Raw genomic sequence first — 19,233 nt, forward strand, 5'->3', positions numbered from 1 at the left:
TTCCTCCTTCGTGGGTTGTGTCTGTCCTGTACCAGGAGATTTCAGCAATCTCACTCTGTGCTTGAGAATTGTCCAAATTCTCCTGGGGCTGTTCCAGCCAGCAGTGCCTGACCACCCTCTGGGGTGAAGAACCTTTTCTGTCTGACCACCCTCTAGGGGAAGAACCTTTTCCTGATATCCAGCCTAAACCTCCCCTGGCACAGCTCCTGCTGTTCCCTCTCCTCCTCCTCCTCCTCCTCTGCGCGTTGTGTCTGTCCTGTGCCAGCTGGGCCAGGGACATGACACGGTCTCTTCAAGCACTGTTTGTGCATCTCAGCTGTCCTTGCTGAGTCTGCATGTCCCATGGTGACACTTGTCACCTCCCAGCACCTGCCACCTCCTCCCCTGGAGGTGTCTGACAGCTCTGGGTTGCTCCTGCAGTGCAGATGCCGTCCCGGATTCCGGCTGAAGGACGACGGGAAGACGTGCATCGACATCGACGAGTGCTCCACCACCTACCCCTGCAGCCAGAAGTGCATCAACACCCTGGGCAGCTACAAGTGCCTTTGCACTGAGGGCTACAAGCTCAGACCTGACAACCCCACCAGCTGCAAGGCTGTCACAGGTGAGAGCCAGGTGTGGGCGCAGAGCTCAGGGTGTTCCTGGTAACCATGGGGATGCTCCTGGTGCTGGAGATGGAGGGTGAATGGCTGCCCCCAGCTCATGAGGGAGGGGTGGCAGGTCTGCAGGGTTCTGCCCACATCCCAGCAGTGCTCCCCTGCCACTTTTCCCTCTTTCCCTGTGCAGATGAAGAGCCTTTCCTCATCTTTGCCAACCGTTACTATCTGAGGAAGCTCAACCTGGATGGCTCCAACTACACCCTGCTCAAACAGGTGAGGCATGAGTGAGAGCAGGAGGCACAGCAGCTCCATATGGAGGGGATTTGGGGATGGAGCAAGCCCTGAAGGACACAGGAGCTGAGGAGTTTTGGCTCCTGGCTTCTCAGGGGAATGGCAGATCCATCTAAATGTCACTGTGAGCGAGGAGCAGGCAGCGAGGCTGTGGGCTTTATAAAACCCCCCAGAACCCACGGCAGCCACTGAAGCTGCTGCAACCCTTCTCCCTCCCTGCTGTCCAGGGGCTGAACAACGCTGTGGCTCTGGATTTCGACTACAGGGAGCAGATGATCTACTGGACAGATGTCACCACGCAGGGCAGCATGATCCGCCGCATGCACATCAACGGCAGCAACGTCCAGGTGGGGACTGGGGGAATCCACAGAATTACAGGGAAAATCAGAGGGTTTTGGGGAAAGCTGCAAAAGGCAGGCCTCAGAGACAGCAGAACTGTGAGTAGAGCGAAAGCAGCAGCCATGAGATAGGTCAGTAGAAAAATTATTTAAACTGTAGAAAAGCAAATAGAACAATGGTCTGTGTATTAACGCTTGTCTGAATAGTTCTCTAAGCTGCAGAAAGTTTATCTAGCAAGATATTAGGAAAGTTAAAGCTTAATAATGGAGCTCTGTGTGTTGTGCTTTAAGGCTTACAAGCAGGTATTGTATTGGAAATAAGCAAGCATTGTTTTAACCAAAGGTACCTGTGCTTATGGTAATTAAATAGAACTACTGTCAATGTGCTTTTGCTGTGTGTGATTGGTCAAGAAGCTTATAAAGTGAGTTGTAACATTAAAGAATTAAAATAAATTAAAATAATAAATAATAAAAATAAAAAAATTAAAGCATTAAATAATTTAAAAAATTAGATAACAAGGAAGGTTGGGGGAAGAGTTATGGAGTTGTCAAAGAGGGGGGATTTATTGATACAAATGACAGAAGTTTGGGTTGGATAATTAAAGAGAAAGTGAGTCATGAAGTGAGCATGATGAAAAGTCAGGGGCTGGGGTTTAGTTGAGGAATACCATTATGGAGAGGAGGAGCCCTCTTTCTTTAGCTTAAAAGGCAAATGCTGGCTCATAGCTTCTTAATGATTAGGATGATATTAGAGAGGATCAGCTTTTGAATGGAATGATTTGGAGGAGAAAAAGATCATCCAGTTTCACTCCCCTGATGTGGGCAGGGACGTCTTCCACTATCCCAGGTTGCTCCAAGCCCCATCCAGCCTGGCCTTGGACACTTCCAGGGATCTGGAGCAGCCACAGCTTCTCTGGCCAACCTCTGCCAGGGCCTCCCCACCCTCACAGGGAGGAATTTCTTCCCAATATCCCATCTAAACCTAAGAGGGGAGTGATGAAGAGGATCTGGGCTGGGGAGTGGGGATGCTATAACCACTGAGACAAAGTTTGGTTCTTTCTGCTCATCCCCGTCACCTCTGACTCCTCCTGGCAGGTCCTTCACCGCACTGGGCTCAGCAATCCTGACGGGCTGGCCGTGGACTGGGTGGGAGGAAACCTCTACTGGTGTGACAAGGGCCGGGACACCATCGAGGTGTCCAAGCTCAACGGGGCCTACCGCACCGTGCTGGTCAACTCGGGGCTGCGCGAGCCGCGCGCGCTCGTGGTGGACGTGCAGAACGGGTGAGAGCCTGGGGGACTGGGCACCTGCTGCTCTGGGCTGGGCTGGGAAAGGGGCTGGGGGCATCTGGCTGCTCTTCCAGAGGTTGGGAGATGGGAGCAAGCCTTCCCTCTTGGCCTCCGGGACACTGGGATGGTTTTCCTTACCCTGTGCCTGTTCATCACAGAGTCATGGGGTGGTTTGGGATGGAAGGGACCTTAAAGACCATCTTGTTCCACCCCGCTGCTGTGGACAGTCACCTTCCACTATGCCAGGTTGCTCCATGCCCTGTGGTCATCTTGCTGTAGTCCCAGAGGTTGGGAGATGGGATGAAGCTTTCCCTCTTGGCCTCTGGGACACCTGGATGGTTTTCCCTACCCTGTGCCTGTTTATCACAGAGTCATGGGGTGGTTTGGGATGGAAGGAGCCTTAAAGACCATCTTGTTCCACCTCATTGCTGTGGGCAGTCACCTTCCGCTATCCCAGGTTGCTCCATGCCCTGTGGTCATCTTGCTGTGGTTCCGGAGGTTGGGAGATGGGATCAAGCCTTTCCTCTTGGCCTCTGGGACACTGGGATGGTTTGCTTTTCCCCACCCGATGGCCATGCAGCTCAGTTTATCACAGAGTCATGGATGGAAGGGACCTTAAAGACCATCCTGTTCCATGCCCTGGGGTTTGGGGAAAGGGGCTGTGATCATCTTGCTGCTGTCCCAGAGGTTGGGAGATGGGATCAAACCTTCCCTCTTGGCCACTGGGATGCTTTTCCCTACTCTGCGCCTGTGCACCTCCATTTATCACAGAGTCATGAATGGAAGGGGACCCTAAAGACCATCTTGTTCCACCCCACTGTCCCAGGTTGCTCCAGGCCCCATCCAACCTTGGACACTTCCAGGAATGGGGCAACCACAATTTCTCTGGGCCAGGGATTCTCACAGGGAGAAATTTTTGTGGTTTACAACTCAACATCTCTTGTGTTTCACCCCCAGCTACCTCTACTGGACAGACTGGGGTGACCACTCTCTGATTGGGAAGATCGGCATGGACGGCACCAACCGCAGCGTCATTGTGGACACCAAGATCACCTGGCCCAACGGGCTCACCCTGGACTACATCAACAGCAGGATCTACTGGGCTGATGCCCGTGAGGATTACATCGAGTTTGCCAGCCTGGATGGCTCCAACAGGCACACGGGTGAGAGCTCCATGAGTGCCAGCACAGCCAGGCTCTGGGTCAGGTGTTGGAGCCAGCACTGTTGGGAACAGTCCCCAGCTCTGGCCACTCCTCTGTGTCCATGGTGCTTCCTTTTGGGAGGGGAATGTGCCTCAGCCCCTCTGTGCCTGCTCCTGAGCTCAATGGGTGTCAGCACAGCCAGACTCTGGCCAGGTGTTGGAGTGGGAGCTGTTGGGGACAGTGCCCAACTCTGGTCACTCCTCTGTGTCCTCTTTGCTGCTTCTTTATGGGAAGGGAACATGGCACAGCACCTCACTGAGTGCCTGCTCCTGAGCTCCGTGGGTGCCAGCACACCTTGGAATGGTCCAGCTCTGGGTCAGGTGTTGGAGCCAGCGCTGTTGGGGACAGTCCCCATCCCTGGCCACTCCTCTGTGTCCATGGTGCTTCTTTGTGGGAGGGTAACATGGCTCAGTCCCTCTCTGAGTGCCTGCTCCTGAGCTCCATGGGTGCCAGCACAGCCAGGCTCTGGGTCAGGTGTTGGAGCCAGCACTGTTGGGGACAGTCCCCAGCTCTGGTCACCCCTCTGTGTCCTCTTTGCTGCTTCTTTATGGGAGGGGAATGTGGCACAGCTCCTCTCTGAGTGCCTGTTCCTGAGCTCCATGGGTGCCAGCACACCTTGGGAAGGTCCAGGCACTGGGAGCCAGCACTGTTGGGGACAGTCCCCAGCTCTGGCCACTCCTCTGTGTCCATGCTGCTTCTCTGTGAAAGCCCCTGTCTGAGCACCCATTCCTCTCTCAGTGCTGAGCCAGGACATCCCTCACATCTTCGCGCTCACCCTCTTCGAGGATTTCATCTACTGGACTGACTGGGAGACCAAATCCATCAACCGAGCCCACAAAACAACAGGAGCCAACAAGACCCTGCTGATCAGCACCTTGCACAGGCCCATGGACATCCACATCTACCACCCCTACCGCCAGCCTGACGGTGAGCGACGTGGGAAAGGGATTTGTAGAGAATTCTCCAAGCCTGACAAAAAGCTCACACTGTGTGCAAACCTTGAGATAAGAAATGCTGGCTTGGAAATGCCATGGAATGGGACAGAGAGAGAGAAATGGAAGTAGAAACAAGTTGCAAAGGGTGGCCTTGTAAATAAGACTGGATACTTTGGAGAAATAGAAGTACAAATTCTTGCAAATAAGACTGGATACTTTGGAGAAATAGAAGTTTGAATTCTCATTTTCATTTCTCATGGAGCACAGCTTGGGGGTGCTGGGGAACCACGCCAGGAAAGGGATGTGGGGGGATGCCAGGTTGGGCAGGGGGAGCAGGAGCAGGGTGACAAGGGTCTTGCCACCCTGAGGGTTCCCAGCTTGGTCTGACTTGCTGTTGTCACCCTGCTCTCCCCAGTTCCCAACCATCCCTGCAAGACCAACAATGGCGGCTGCAGCAACCTCTGCCTGCTCTCCCCGGGTGGGGGGCACAAATGTGCCTGTCCCACCAACTTCTACCTGGGCAGTGATGGCAAAACCTGTGTGTCCAACTGCACTGCCAGCCAGGTAAGCTCCTGCCTGCCTGTCCTTTCCTGTCCTTTCCTGTCCCCACCTGTCCCTGCCTGTCTGGGTGTTCCCCATGTCCGGTTCCCTCGTGCCATGATCTCCCTGGTGGTGATGGGGTGTTGTTTGGGTGCAGGCAGCACCTCCCTCCTGTGGCACTTCATGTTTGAAGTGGAGCCAGAGAACCTTCAGCTCTAGAATGTTCTTTTACCCCTCTCCTCAAACCCCAAGGGCTGGGTGGGGTTAAGGCTTTGCTCTGGGTCTGGATTTGGGAATGCCCAGAAGGGACAGTGCAGGATCGGTGCCCTCGGCTGAGCTCAGTGGGATGAAATCTTTTGGGGTCCCCTCTCCCCATCCTGAACTCCATCAGTTTGTCCTGAAATCCATGAGCTCCTCTCTCCTTCAGTTTGTCTGCAAGAATGACAAGTGCATCCCTTTCTGGTGGAAATGCGACACCGAGGACGACTGCGGGGACCGGTCGGACGAGCCGGAGGATTGCCGTGAGTGCCAGGGGATGACACAGCCCCAAAGTGTCCCAGGGTGTGCAGGGTGGCTGTTGGGACAGCCCTGTGGAGGGGAGGGTCAGTCACAACAGGGTTCAGGGAGCAGTGGGACACATCTGTCCCTTGGAGCAGTGCCCAAGCCCACAATTGGATGCTGAGTCCAGAGAGTGTCCAGATGACACCAGAGGGATGGAGCAGGGGTTTGAGGTTGAGATGTGCCCTCAAAACGTTCCTCAGAGCAAACCTGTGGCCCTGTGTCACCCCACAGCTGAGTTCAAGTGCAGGCCAGGGCAGTTCCAGTGCTCCACAGGGATCTGCACCAACCCTGCCTTCATCTGCGATGGCGACAACGACTGCCAGGACAACTCGGATGAGGCCAACTGTGGTAGGTCCCTGTGTCCCCCTGTGACCCTCCACAGCGTGGAGATGCTGCCTGTCACCCCCTTGATAGTAAAAGGTTTTAAAATCATAAAATTCGGGGAATTAGAAAGAAGCTGGACTTAGTGGGGCCCTGGAAAAATGTTAAAAAGAGACTCTGAAAATGTTAGGCTTTGTGTTTGCCAGATGATGTGAAATTGCACCTGTGTAAGCAGTATATGATAAATGATATAATTGTTAGATGTGATGATTGTTTAGTAATTAAATATATTTATTGTTAATCGTAAGAAGAATCATGAGAAACTATGTTAGAAGTTTGAGGGGGACCATGAGGAGCCCGTGCTTGGATGAAATCTATGTATACAATAGAGCAATATAAGTTTAATAATTAACATGAAAGTTATAGAACGATAGAATATAAAAACATGTTCGTCCCTAACCCATGTCGGGGTCAGATTTGGGTTTGTACCCCTGACACCCAGAGCTCTCTTTTCCAAATCTAAAGCACACTCTGGGCACTCCTGCATCCTCCCAACACCACGTTTGTGTCCCTGAGGTGCCTCCAGCTCTTCAATTAAAGCCCCTACATAGAATCATTCTCGTGATTTTGTGTTTCTGAACGCTGACACCCTGATTGTCACCTTGTCCCCAGACATCCACGTCTGCCTGCCCAGCCAGTTCAAGTGCACCAACACCAACCGCTGCATCCCCGGCATCTTCCGCTGCAACGGGCAGGACAACTGTGGGGATGGAGAGGATGAGAAGGATTGTCGTGAGTGGGGGGCTCTGGGGGTCAGCTGGGGGCTGCTGTGGGTCAGATTGAGGGGTTCAGGTCTGTGTCTTGGGGTGTTTGGCTCCCTGGGTTGTGCCAGGGCTTTCTCCATACCCCTGGTCTCTGCAGACCCTCTGTTGCCGTCATCTCTACTGCTGTTTCCTAGTGGGAATGAAATAAATTAAATCTTTAAATCCCTTGAAGTGGATTTGGGCTGAGCCTGTTGCCCAGCTGAGGGATCTGCCCTGTTTCCTAGTGGGAATGAAATCTTTAAAGTCCCTTGATGTGGAATTTGGGCTGAACCTGGATCTGGTGGCCTCTGCCCTGTTTCCTAGTGGGAATCAAGTTTTAAATCCCTTGAAATGGATTTGGGTTGAAGCTGTTGCCCAACTGTGAGATCTGGTAGCCTCTGCCCTATTCCCTAGTGGGAATGAAATCCTTAAATCCCTCAAAGTGGATCTAGGCTGAGCCTGGATCTGGTGATCTCTGCCCTATTTCCTAGTGGGAATGAAATGAATTAAATCTTTAAGTCCCTTGAAGTGGATTTGGGCTGAGCCTGTTGCCCAGCTGAGGGATCTGCCCTGTTTCCTAGTGGGAATGAAATATTTAAAATCCCTTGAAATGGATTTGGGCTGAGCCTGTTGCCCAGCTGAGGGATCTGGTGGCCTCTGCCCTGTTTCCTAATGGGAATTAAACATTTTAAATCCCTTGATGTGTTATTTGGGCTGAGCCTGGATCTGGTGGCCTCCACCCTGTTTCCTAGTGGGAATGAAATCCTTAAATCCCTCAAAGTGGATTTGGGCTGAGCCCGTTGCCCAGCTGAGGGATCTGGTGGCCTCTGCCCTGTCCCCTCACAGCTTGGAGTCTTCTGGAGCCATTTTATGGCTCTGCTCCATCTCCACTGAGCCCCTTGTGATCCCTGGAGCACCCACACACCTCCCAGCCCCACAGCTGGTTTTTGGGGAAGGGAATGGCTGTCCCTGCCTGCCCTGCTGCCCTTCCTGACCCCCCTTTCTCCCTGCTGCAGCCGAGGTGACCTGTGCCCCCAACCAGTTCCAGTGTGCCATCACCAAGCGCTGCATCCCGCGGGTCTGGGTGTGCGACCGTGACAACGACTGCGTGGACGGCTCTGATGAACCTGCTAACTGCAGTAAGGCACCTGTGTGTGGGGAGGGGGCTCTGACCAGTGTGAAATGATCACACCTGGCACTTCTGTGTGCTGGAGGGGTGGCAAGTCCCTGCTCCAGTCCCTTCTTGATCCCTGCTCAGTCCCTGCTCTGTCTCTGCTCAGTTCCTGCTCAGTTCTACCCCAGTCTGTGCTCAGTTCTACCCCAGTTTCTGCTCAGTCCCTGCTCGGTCCCTGCTCTGTCTCTGCTCAGTTCCTGCTCAATTCTACCCCAGTCCCTCCTTGGTCCCTGATCAGTTCCTGCTCAGTTCTACCTTGATCTCTGCTCAGTCCCTGCTCAGTTCCTGCTCAGTTCTACCCCAGTCCCTTCTCAGTCCCTCCTTAGTCCCTGCTCAGTCCTTGCTCAGTCCCTGCTCAGGTCTTGCTCGGTTCTACCTCAGTTCTACCCCAGCTCCCTGCTCTGTTCTTGCTCAGTCCCTTCTCAGTCCCTGCTCAATTCCTGCTCAGTTCTACCCCAATCCCTGCTTAGTTCCTGCTCAGTTCCTGCCTGGTTCTACCCCAGTTCCCTCCTCAGTCCCTGCTCAGTTCTACCTTAGTCCCTCCTCAATCCCTGCTCAATTCCTGCTCAACTCTACCCCAGTCCCTCTTCAGTCCCTGTGCAGTCCCTGCTCAGTCTCTGCTCAGTTCTACCCCAGTCCCTACTTAGTCCCTGTTCAGTATCTGCTCAATTCCTGGTCAGTTCTACCTCAGTCCCTGCTCAGTTTTACCCCAGTTCCTCCTGTGTTCCTCCTCTGTCCCTGCTCAGTCCCTGTGTGCAGTGGCTGATGCTCTTGGTGTCTCTGTCCCGCTGGGATCCTCCTCCCCTGACATCTCCCTGGAGAACTCCTTGAAAAGGAGGAAGATCCCCCCATCTCCAGGCTGTCCATCATCCCTGCAGAGAGCAGCACAGTGCTGAGCAGCGCTGACCCTGCCCTGTGTCCCTTTGTCCCCTGCAGCCCAGATGACCTGTGGTGTGGATGAATTCCGCTGCAAGGACTCGGGCAGGTGCATCCCTGCACGCTGGAAATGTGACGGGGAGGACGACTGTGGGGATGGATCTGATGAGCCCAAGGAGGAATGCGGTGAGTGGAGGCCTTGGGGACAAGCCAGTGTCATTTTGTGTCCCTGTTCCCTGAGGGACAGGCTGGCCTGGAGCTGGCTGGCTTCTCTGAGGTGGCCCAGGAGCTCCAGCTGCTCCTTTTTGGGGTGGTGTGGGCAGGGTTGGGTCAGAGGGAGGTGCAGGGGTAGTGCTGACCCCTGTCCTGGTCCCTGTCCCTGTCCTGTCCCTCCCCATGTTCAGGGCCTTGCTGACACCTGTCCCTGTCCCATCCATCCCCTCCTTGGGGCAGTGCTGACCCCTGTCCCATCCCTTCCATCGTGTGGAGCAGTGCTGATTTCTGTCCCTCCCCATGTTCAGGGCACTGCTGACCCCTGTCCTGGTCCCTGTCCCTGTCCCTGTCCCTGTCCCTGTCCTGTCCCTCCCCATGTTCAGGGCACTGCTGACACCTGTCCCTGTCTCATCCTCCTGTCACAGGGCAGTGCTGACCTCTGTCCTTGTCCCATTCCTGCCCTCACTGGAGCAGTGCTGATCCCATCCCTGTCCCATTGTGTGGGGCAGTGCTGACCCCTGTCCCCGTGCCATCCATGTCCCTGTGCCATCCATGCCCTCCTTTGGGGCAGTGCTGACCCCTGTCCCTGTCCCTGCTGTCCCCCAGCAGCCCTGACCTGTCCCTGTCCCTGACTTGTCCCCATTGTCCCCAGATGAGCGCACATGTGAGCCGTACCAGTTCTCTGCCCTGTCCCTGTCCCTGACCTGTCCCTGTCCCTGCTGTCCCACCAGCAGCCCTGATGTGTCCCTGTCCTGTCCCTGTCCCTGACATGTCCCTGTCCCCCCAGACGAGCGCACGTGCGAGCCGTACCAGTTCTCTGACCTGTCCCTGTCCCTGTCCCTGTCCCTGTCCCTGACATTTCCCTGACCTGTCCCTGTCCCTATCCATGACCCTGTCCCTGACCTGTCCCCATTGTCCCCGCTGTCCCCAGACGAGCGCACGTGCGAGCCGTACCAGTTCCGCTGCAAGAACAACCGCTGCGTGCCGGGCCGCTGGCAGTGCGACTACGACAACGACTGCGGGGACAACTCCGACGAGGAGAGCTGCAGTACGTGCCACTCCCCTGCCCCTGCTGTCCCCATGGGGGAGCACTGCTCAGGGGACAGGTTTGGGCCACCCCAGCCAGGACAGGGCTGTCCTTGTGCCATCCATGCCCTCCTTTGGGGCAAAAATGTCCCTGTCCCTTTTCCCATGCCATCTATGCCCTCCTTTGGGGCAATGGTGACCCTGTCCTTGTCACTGTCCCTGTGCCATCCATGCCCTCCTTTGGGACAGTGGTGACCCTGTCCTTGTGCCATCCATGCCCTCCTTTGGGGCAGTGCTGACCCTGTCCCTGTCCCTGTCCCTCTCCCCGTCCCTGTCCCTATCCCATCCATGCCCTCCTGTGGGGACAGCACTGACCCTGTCCCTGTGCCAATGAGACACCCCAAAGGTGACAAGTGACACTCAAGGGGTGACCCCAACACCCTCCCTGCAGCAGCATGAGGGGCCCAGCAGAGTCACCTGAGGACACCTTGTCCTGCTTTGCCACCAAGCATCACCCCTTATGTCACCCCCTGCCTGGCAGTGCCACCTGGGATGGCAGTAGGGACACACAGAGGGTCCCAAGCTGCCCATGGGATGGCACCAGGGTTTGCTGCCCACCCCACAGCACCCAAAGGGGTTCCAGGCTGCCCATGGGATGGCACCAGGGTCTCTGCTTGATCCTGTCCCACCCCACAGCACCCAGAGGGGTCCAGTCTGCCCAGGGTCTGCTGCCAGCCCCTCTCCCACCCCACAGTGCCCACTGGGTCTCTCTGATCTTCCTGCAGCTCTTCAGGGTGCAGCTTTTGTTTTTTCTTTTCTGTTGATTTCCCGTCGTGTTTTTTGAGTTTTGTGCCATTTCACCTCATCTTATGTTTTTCTCCATTTCCACACTGTCGTTATGGGGCACACAGAGGTAGGTTCCTGCCAAAATCTTTTAATTCCGTGTTACAGTCTCTCTCTAAAACCCAGTGAAGACAATAATTTCTAGGTGGGACTGGACAGTCCAGGTGGATTTATTGAGCATCAGCACAAGCATCTCCATCCATGGAACTGGGGAGGGTCTGACCCTGCTGCTCTGCAGGGCTCTGCATGGCTTGGATTTGGCTCCAAACCCCATCCCCACCTCTCCCTGCTCCCTCTGGACACCCCCTGTTCCCCACAGTCCTGTGCCATGAGTGGGGGGTCCCTGTGCCCCAATACCCCTATGGGGGCTATAGGGAGGGGAAGGGTCCCAAAAGCCATCCCAGGTGGGCGGCTGTGCCAGGTGCCATCCTGCTGGATGTGGCACAGGCTGTGCCAGTGAGCTGTGAGCTGTGCCCATGCCCTGTGAGGGGGCACAGGGGTGAGGCTGGGCACTGCCAGGGCACTGCTGCAGTTCCTCCTGCAGCTGGGGTGGGCAGCAGTGGGGCTGGTGCTGCCCTGTGGAGAGGAGTGACCTCAGTGACCACAGTGTCCCCCAAAACCCCCACAGGGATGGTGTGGGAAGGGTTTGGGAGTTGATACCAGCTGTGCTCCTCTGGTAGCTCTGCCTGTATCCCCTGTCCCCAGTGCTACTGGCCATGTGTCTGTGTCACCCTGTGCCCCTCCAGCTGCTGACCAGGGACACCCCCTGCCCTCACAGGCTGTTCTCACACTCTGTGCTCTGTCCCCAGCACCCTGACAGCCAGGCTGTGTGGACACAGTGTCCCCCAAACCCTCCACAGGGAGTGGTGGGAGTTGGTACCAAGCTGTGCCCCTCTGTGAGCTCCCACAGCTCTGCCTGTACCCCCTGTCCCCAGTGTCCCTGTCACCCTGTGGCCCCACAGCTGCTGGCCAGGGACACCCCCTGCCCTCACAGGCTGTCCCCACGCTCAGGGCACCCTCTGTGCTCTGTCCCCAGCACCCAGGCCCTGCTCTGAGAGCGAGTTCTCCTGTGCCAACGGCCGCTGCATCGCGGGCAGGTGGAAATGCGACGGCGACCACGACTGTGCCGATGGCTCTGACGAGGTACGAGCAGGATGGGGACACAAAACCTCCCTTCTGCCCCTGCCCTGGGGCGGTGGCAACAGCACAGGGGCCTGCCATGCCCACTGTGTCCCTTGCTTGTCCCCTGCAGAAAGACTGCACCCCTCGCTGCGAGTTTGACCAGTTCAAGTGCAAGAACGGGCACTGCATCCCCATGCGCTGGCGCTGCGACGCCGACGCCGACTGCATGGATGGCAGCGACGAGGAGAACTGTGGCACAGGGGGTAATGGCACTGCTGGGTGTCCCCCGGGGCTGCTGGTGTCCCCCAATCCCTGCCCTGGTGTCACTGTGTCCCTGCTATGGGTGGGAGTGCTGCTCTGTGTGTGTGTCCCAATCTGGAGCGTGCACGGACATGGAAATGCCTCAGCTCTGGAGACCCCCTGTGCATGTGGGAAATTGGAATTGCAGCCCCAGAGTGGGGGTTTGGCAGGAGGGAAGCATGAGATGACGTATCCCCTCTTGCAGTGACATGTCCCCTCTTGCACTGATGTGTCCCTCTGTTGTTCTGCCATGTCCCCCTTGCACTGACACGTCCCCTCTTGCACTGACATTTTCCCCCTTGCTCTGATATGTCCCCCTTGCCCTGACACATCCCCTGTTGCACTGACACATCACCCCCTTGCCCTGCCGTGTCCCCCCTTGCCCTGCCATGTCCCCTGCTGCACTGACATGTCCCCTGTTGCTCTGCCATGTCCCCCCTTGCTCTGCCATGTCCCCCCTTGCCCTGCCATGTCCCCTCCTGCACTGACATGTCCCCCTTGCTCTGTCACAGTCCGCACGTGTCCCCTGGACGAGTTCCAGTGCAACAACACCCTGTGCAAGCCCCTGGCCTGGAAGTGTGACGGGGAGGACGATTGTGGGGACAACTCAGACGAGAATCCTGAGGAGTGCTGTGAGTGACACTGCCCCTGTCCCCAAGCCCCATAGCCCAGGATGGGGGGGACACTCCTGGAGCCTGAGCACCAGAGGGGGATTAGAGGGGGACCAGAGGGTCTGGGGGGGACCTCTGGGGGGTGGCTGGTGCAGGTGAGGGCTTGGAGGTTGTGACTGTGTTCACAGGGGTCTGAAGATGAGGGAAGAGATAGGATTTGACTCTATGTTTCAGAAGGCTTGATTTATTATTTTAATATTATCAATAATAATTTTAATAATATTATTATTTATAATTTTATTTACAATATAAATATATTTATAATATAATATATAATATATTTAGAAGATATATTTTAATATATAATTATTAATAATTTTAATATTATTATAATATTGTTTATAATATATAATATATTTCTAATATAAAATATAATATATTCATATTACGTTTTAATATATTATTCTTAATTTCATAATTATACTTAATATTAATATATTTATAATTTCATTTATATTTAATTTTAATTTAATTTTAATTTATAATTAATTTTAATATTTTAAATACATTTAATATTATTATTTATATTATATTATATTATATTATATTATATTATATTATATTATATTATATTATATTATGTTATGTTATGTTATATTATATTATATTATATTATATTATATTATATTATTCTATTTTATTCTATTTTATTATATATATACACATATATATTATATACTATATTATATTAAAACTATACTAAAAGAATAGAATAAAGGATTTCATCAGAAGGTTAGCTAAGAATAGAAAAAGAAGGAATGGTAACAAAAGCTTCTGTCTGGGACAGAGTCTGAGCCAGCTCACTGTGATTGGCCATTAATTAGAAACAACTCTGAGACCAATCACAGATGCACCTGTTGCATTCCACAGCAGCAGATAATCAATGTTTACATTTTATTCTTGAGGCCTCTTGGCTTCTTAGGAGAAAAAATCCTAAGTAAAGGATTTTTCATCAAAGATGTCTGTGTCAGGGGGTGACTCTGATTGAGGGGCTGGTGATGAGGAGGAAGGACTGACATGTCCCCTCAGTTTCTTAGGAGAAAAAATCCTAAGGAAAGGATTTTTCATAAACCATGTCTGTGTCAGGAGGTGACTCTGATTGAGGGGCTGGTGATGGGGAGTGGGCTGGGTGAGGAGAGGGCTCACAGCAGCCAGATTGTCTCTGCTTCAGTCTCTCTGCTTCAGCCTCCGGAGCCCTCTGGGCCACGTGGGACAGCCCTTAGCGGAGAGCTGAGCGGGGGCAGAGGCCGAGCAGCAGCTCGTGTGACATGTGTGACAGCCTGGCTCCGGCGTCTCCTTTCACCGTCACCGTTTGTTTCTGTTTGCTGGTGCAGTGAAATTCCAGTGTCCCCCCAACAGACCGTTCCGCTGCAAGAACGACCGCGTGTGTCTGTGGATCGGTCGGCAGTGCGACGGGATCGACAACTGTGGAGACAACACGGATGAGAAGGACTGCGGTGAGTGAGGGGGGCTGATCCTTCTCCCTCAGCTCTGCCACTGCAGCTCTGAAATGCTGCTCAGGTCCAAAGGGTGCTGCTGGAGCAGTGGGGAGATGGGGGCAGGACACCGGTGACATCTGCTGCCGTTTGCGCTGCCTGACTCCTTGGTATGCAGCAGGTGTCATGGCTTTCACAGCACATCAGGACATGGAAACTGTGGTGCATATTCAGGGAGAAGGCATGAAACTGGAAGCCTGGGACAGAAATGTCTCCAAAAGGTGCTGTTTGAGCAGTGGGGAGAAGGGGACAGGACGCCAGTGACATCTGCTGCTGTTTGTGCTCCTTGATGTGCTCTCCTGGTCACAGGACGCTTTCACAGCACATCAGGAGATGGAAACTGTGGTACATATTCAGAGAGAGGGCATGAAACTGGAAGCCTGGGAGAGAACATGTCCAAAGGGTGCTGCTTGAGCAGTGGGGAGATGGGAGATGGGAACAGGACACCAGTGCTGGCTCTGGTGACATCTGCTGCCATTTGCGCTCCTTGGTGTGCTCTCCTGGCCACAGGAGGTGTCATGGCTTTCACAGCACATGGAAACTGTGATATATATTCAGAGAGAAGGCATGAAGCTGGAAGCCTGGAAGAGAACATGTCCAAAGGGTGCTGCTTGAGCAGTGGGGAGATGGGGGCAGGACACCAGTGACATCTGCTGCCCTTTGCTCTCCATGGTGTGCTCTCCAGGCCACAGGAGGCTTTCACAGCACATCAGGAGATGGAAACTGTGAGACATATTCAGGGAGAAGGCATGGAACTGGAAGCCTGGGAGAGAAGCAGGAGCATGGCAGGCATTGTGGTTTTCTGAGCCTCACAGGCCTGAGCCTGCCTGGCCAAGCTGCCTGGAAGTCACTGTTGGCCTTTGGGAAGGCCCTCCCAGAGCCCAAAGTTCAGCCCAGCTGTTGGGGTTGGCTTTTGGTCTTTCTTCCCAAAATGAGGTCTTGGGGTTGGCTTTGCCCAGTCTTTCTTCCAAAATCAGGTGTTGGGGTTGGCTTTTGGTCTTTCCTCCCAAAATCAGTTGTTGGGGTTGGCTTTTGGTCTTTCCTCACGAAATCAGGGATTGGGGTTGGCTTTTGGTGTTTCCTCCCAAAATTGGGGTTGTGGATGCAAGGTCCCAAGTCCCTGCCTGCTCCCAGAGGGTCCCGTGGACATGGGGGTCACATCTGCTGTCCCTCACCCTCAGAGTCACCCACGGCCAAGCCCAAGAGCTGCAGCCAGGACAAGAACGAGTTCCTGTGTGGGAACAAGAAGTGCATCAGTGCCAACCTCCGCTGCAACTTCTTCGATGACTGTGGAGATGGCTCTGATGAGGAATCCTGCTCCCACGGTGGGTGGGGGAGCTGGGGGGCATGGTGGGGACTGGGGGGGACTCGCTGTGACACGCGTGTGACACACGTGTCCCACCACAGAGCACAAGTCATATGACTGCAAGACCAACACCACCATGTGTGGGGACGAGGCCCACTGCGTCCAGTCCCAGTCCACCTCCTACTGCACCTGCCGTAGAGGCTTCCAGAAGGTTCCAGACAAGAATTTTTGCCAAGGTATGCTGCTGGAGAGCCTCAGGATTGGGCTGTGGGGTTTGGTTTTTATCAGTGAGGCATGATTTCACAGGTGGGATGATGCCCATGGTGTCCAACACCACCATGTTGGGGATGAGGCCCAGTGAGTCCAATACCATCATGTGTGGGGATGAGGCCCACTGTGTCCAACACCACCATGTGTGGGGATGAGGCCTACTGTGTCCAACACCATCATGTGTGGGGATGATCAACACCACCATGTGGGGGGATGAGGCCCACTGTGTCCAACACCACCATGTGGGGATGAGGCCCAATGTGGCCAACACCACCATGTTGGGGATGAGGCCCATTGTGTCCAACACCACCATGTTGGGGATGAGGCCCACTGTGTCCAACACCACCATGTTGGGGATAAGGCCCACTGTGTCCAGTCCCAGTCCACCTCCTACTGCACCTGCCGTAGAGGCTTCCAGAAGGTTCCAGACAAGAATTTTTGCCAAGGTATTTCCTGCTGCTGCTGGAGAGGCCTCAGGATTGGGCTGTGAATTCTGGTTTTTACCATTGAGATGTGATTTCACAGCTGGGATGGGGTGGGGTGGCAAGGATGGTGTCCTTGGGGTCTGTGGGGGCAGTTTTTTGTTCTTCCCCTGATTCCACCTCCCCCTGCCCAGACATCAACGAGTGCCTGCGCTTTGGGACCTGCTCCCAGCTCTGCAACAACACCAAGGGCTCCCACGTCTGCAGCTGCGCCAAGAACTTCATGAAGACGGACAGCATGTGCAAGGCAGAAGGTCAGGAGGGAACAGGGACTCACGTGGGTTCTGTGTGTGCCCAGGAGCCCCCCAGAGCTCCTGTGGGAATCCTTTGCTCTTCCCTCCAATCCATTGAGTCCCACAGATCCCAGAGAGACTCCACAGAGACCTCACAGACCCACAGGGACCCCACAGAGACCCCACAAATCCCATTGAGTCCCAGAGATCCAACAGAGACCCCACAGACCCACGGGGACCCCACAGAAATCCCACAGACCCCACAGAGACCCCACAGATCCCATTGAATCCCAAAGACCCCACAGAGACCTCACAGACCCCATAGAGACCCCACAGACCCAAATGAAATGCAGCTCTGTCAATCCTCCTCCTCCTCCTCCTCCTCCTCTTCCTCTTCAGGCTCTGAGCACCAGATCCTCTACATCGCAGATGACAAGATCAGGAGATCCCCACTCCTGGCTGAGCCCCTCTTCCCTGTCCAACCCATGCCAACCTCTACTCGTCCTCCTCCTCCTGCTCCTCGTCCATGTCCTCCTCGTCCCCCTTGTCCTCATCTTCGTCCTCGTCCTCCTCCTCCTCCTCCTCCTCTTCCTCCTCCTCTACATCGCAGATGACAAGATCAGGAGATCCCCACTCCTGGCTGAGCCCCTCTTCCCAGTCCAACCCATGCCAACCTCTCCTCTTCCTCTTGAGGCTCTGAGCACCAGATCCTCTACATCCAACTCATGCCAACCTCTCCTGCTCCTCCTCTTCCTCTTCAGGCTCTGAGCACCAGATCCTCTACATCGCAGACGACAACAAGATCAGGAGCATGTACCCCTTCAACCCCAACTCCGCCTACGAGCCGGCCTTCCAGGGCGACGAGAACGTGCGCATCGACGCCATGGACATCTACGTCAAGGGCAACAAGATCTACTGGACCAACTGGCACACGGGCAGGATCTCCTACCGGGAGCTGCCCGCCTCCTCGTCCGCCTCCACCGCCTCCAACCGCAACCGGCGCCAGATCGACGGCGGCGTCACCCACCTGAACGTGAGCGAGCTCTGCCAGGGCATGGAGGGATGGGCTGGTGGTTTCCTCTCCTCTCACTGTCCCCACTCTGCCCTATTGGAATTAAATACCAATAGAGCTGGATGGGACATGCCTGGGTTCATCTGGCCCTTGCTGCTTGGCCAGAGGCAGCAACTGTGGTGGTTTCACCTCAGAGACACCTTTGGCTGGCTGGATATTGCAACAAAAGTGAGGGTGCCACCTCAAAGGTGTCTTCCCTGACTGATCCGTCCCCAGGATCGATCTGCCCCATGTTGGGCACCAAGATATTGGAATTAAATACCAATATAGATGGATGGAACATGCCTGGGCTTGTCTGGCTCTTGCTGCTTGACCAAAGTTGGCATCTGTGGTGGTTTCACCTCGGGGGTCTCTTCCCTGACTGATCCATCCCCAGGATGGAGCTGCCTCACACTGGGCACCGTTATATTGGAATTAAATACCAATATAGCCAGATGGAACATGCCTGGGATTGTCCAGTCCTTGCTGCTTGACCAAAGGCAGCAGCTGTGGTGGTTTCACCCCAGAGATACCTTTGGCCAGCTGGATATTGCAGCTGGGTGCTTGGGACAAGTCCAGGCTTGCAAGGAGCTCAGGTTTACCTCTGGCAGAGAAGCTTTAAGGCCATGGTGAAGGAAAGGAGTCGGTTCTGCTGGAGGGTTTGGATCCAGAGCTTTGTTGTGGCCCACAGGCCTCTGAATGCAGCAACAGCTCCAACAGAACTTCCCCACCCCGTGGTTGCTGTTCCTTTTAACCCCGGGGAGAGGGGCAGGGAAGGGGTAGGGAGCCACCAACCAGGTAAGGGGGGGGGAAATCTCAGGGAACAAATGACACCTGGATGGCCCAATGTCCCCAGGGCTGAGAGGCATCTTTTGAACTTCACCAATCACATGACACCCTTCTGGAATGCCAAGATTGACAGACAGCACTCAGCAAGGAGCAAGGGAGGGGAAGGGAGAGGTGATTGGCACACCTGGGGAAAGAACCAGCATGACTGAGACAGGCTGTTCCATCACACCACAACACTGCCCCACACAGATCTCAGGGTTGAAGATGCCAAGGGGAATCGCCATCGATTGGGTGGCCGGGAACATCTACTGGACGGACTCGGGGCGGGACGTGATTGAGGTGGCGCAGATGAAGGGCGAGAACCGCAAGACTCTGATCTCGGGGATGATCGACGAGCCCCACGCCATCGTGGTGGACCCACTGAGGGGGTGAGGGACTTCCCATCCTTCTGTCTGTCTCTCACAGCACTCCCCTCATCACCCATGTGTCCCAGGATCATGCT

General features: G+C 54.5%; 1 protein-coding gene across 4 annotated transcripts in view; it reads left to right on the forward strand.

Moving 5' to 3' along the window:
- The window catches only part of LRP1 (LDL receptor related protein 1), a 123,042-nt gene that overhangs the window by 92,104 nt on the left and 11,705 nt on the right, over positions 1-19,233 (forward strand). For all 4 annotated transcript variants that reach the window (XM_059491168.1, XM_059491171.1, XM_059491169.1 and 1 more), the window contains exons 56-77: positions 421-604; positions 787-872; positions 1,118-1,237; positions 2,324-2,511; positions 3,475-3,680; positions 4,458-4,646; positions 5,070-5,218; positions 5,622-5,715; positions 5,987-6,103; positions 6,749-6,868; positions 7,896-8,018; positions 8,990-9,115; positions 10,074-10,190; positions 12,048-12,154; positions 12,264-12,396; positions 12,946-13,065; positions 14,439-14,561; positions 15,782-15,925; positions 16,008-16,142; positions 16,793-16,912; positions 17,653-17,924; positions 18,981-19,159. In XM_059491168.1, coding sequence (XP_059347151.1) covers positions 421-604; positions 787-872; positions 1,118-1,237; positions 2,324-2,511; positions 3,475-3,680; positions 4,458-4,646; positions 5,070-5,218; positions 5,622-5,715; positions 5,987-6,103; positions 6,749-6,868; positions 7,896-8,018; positions 8,990-9,115; positions 10,074-10,190; positions 12,048-12,154; positions 12,264-12,396; positions 12,946-13,065; positions 14,439-14,561; positions 15,782-15,925; positions 16,008-16,142; positions 16,793-16,912; positions 17,653-17,924; positions 18,981-19,159 — 3,152 coding nt within the window. The remainder of the gene's footprint in view (positions 1-420; positions 605-786; positions 873-1,117; positions 1,238-2,323; positions 2,512-3,474; positions 3,681-4,457; positions 4,647-5,069; positions 5,219-5,621; positions 5,716-5,986; positions 6,104-6,748; positions 6,869-7,895; positions 8,019-8,989; positions 9,116-10,073; positions 10,191-12,047; positions 12,155-12,263; positions 12,397-12,945; positions 13,066-14,438; positions 14,562-15,781; positions 15,926-16,007; positions 16,143-16,792; positions 16,913-17,652; positions 17,925-18,980; positions 19,160-19,233) is intronic.

The sequence above is a fragment of the Ammospiza nelsoni genome, chromosome 32 (assembly GCF_027579445.1).
Source record: "Ammospiza nelsoni isolate bAmmNel1 chromosome 32, bAmmNel1.pri, whole genome shotgun sequence".
Taxonomy (NCBI): Eukaryota; Metazoa; Chordata; class Aves; order Passeriformes; family Passerellidae; genus Ammospiza; species Ammospiza nelsoni.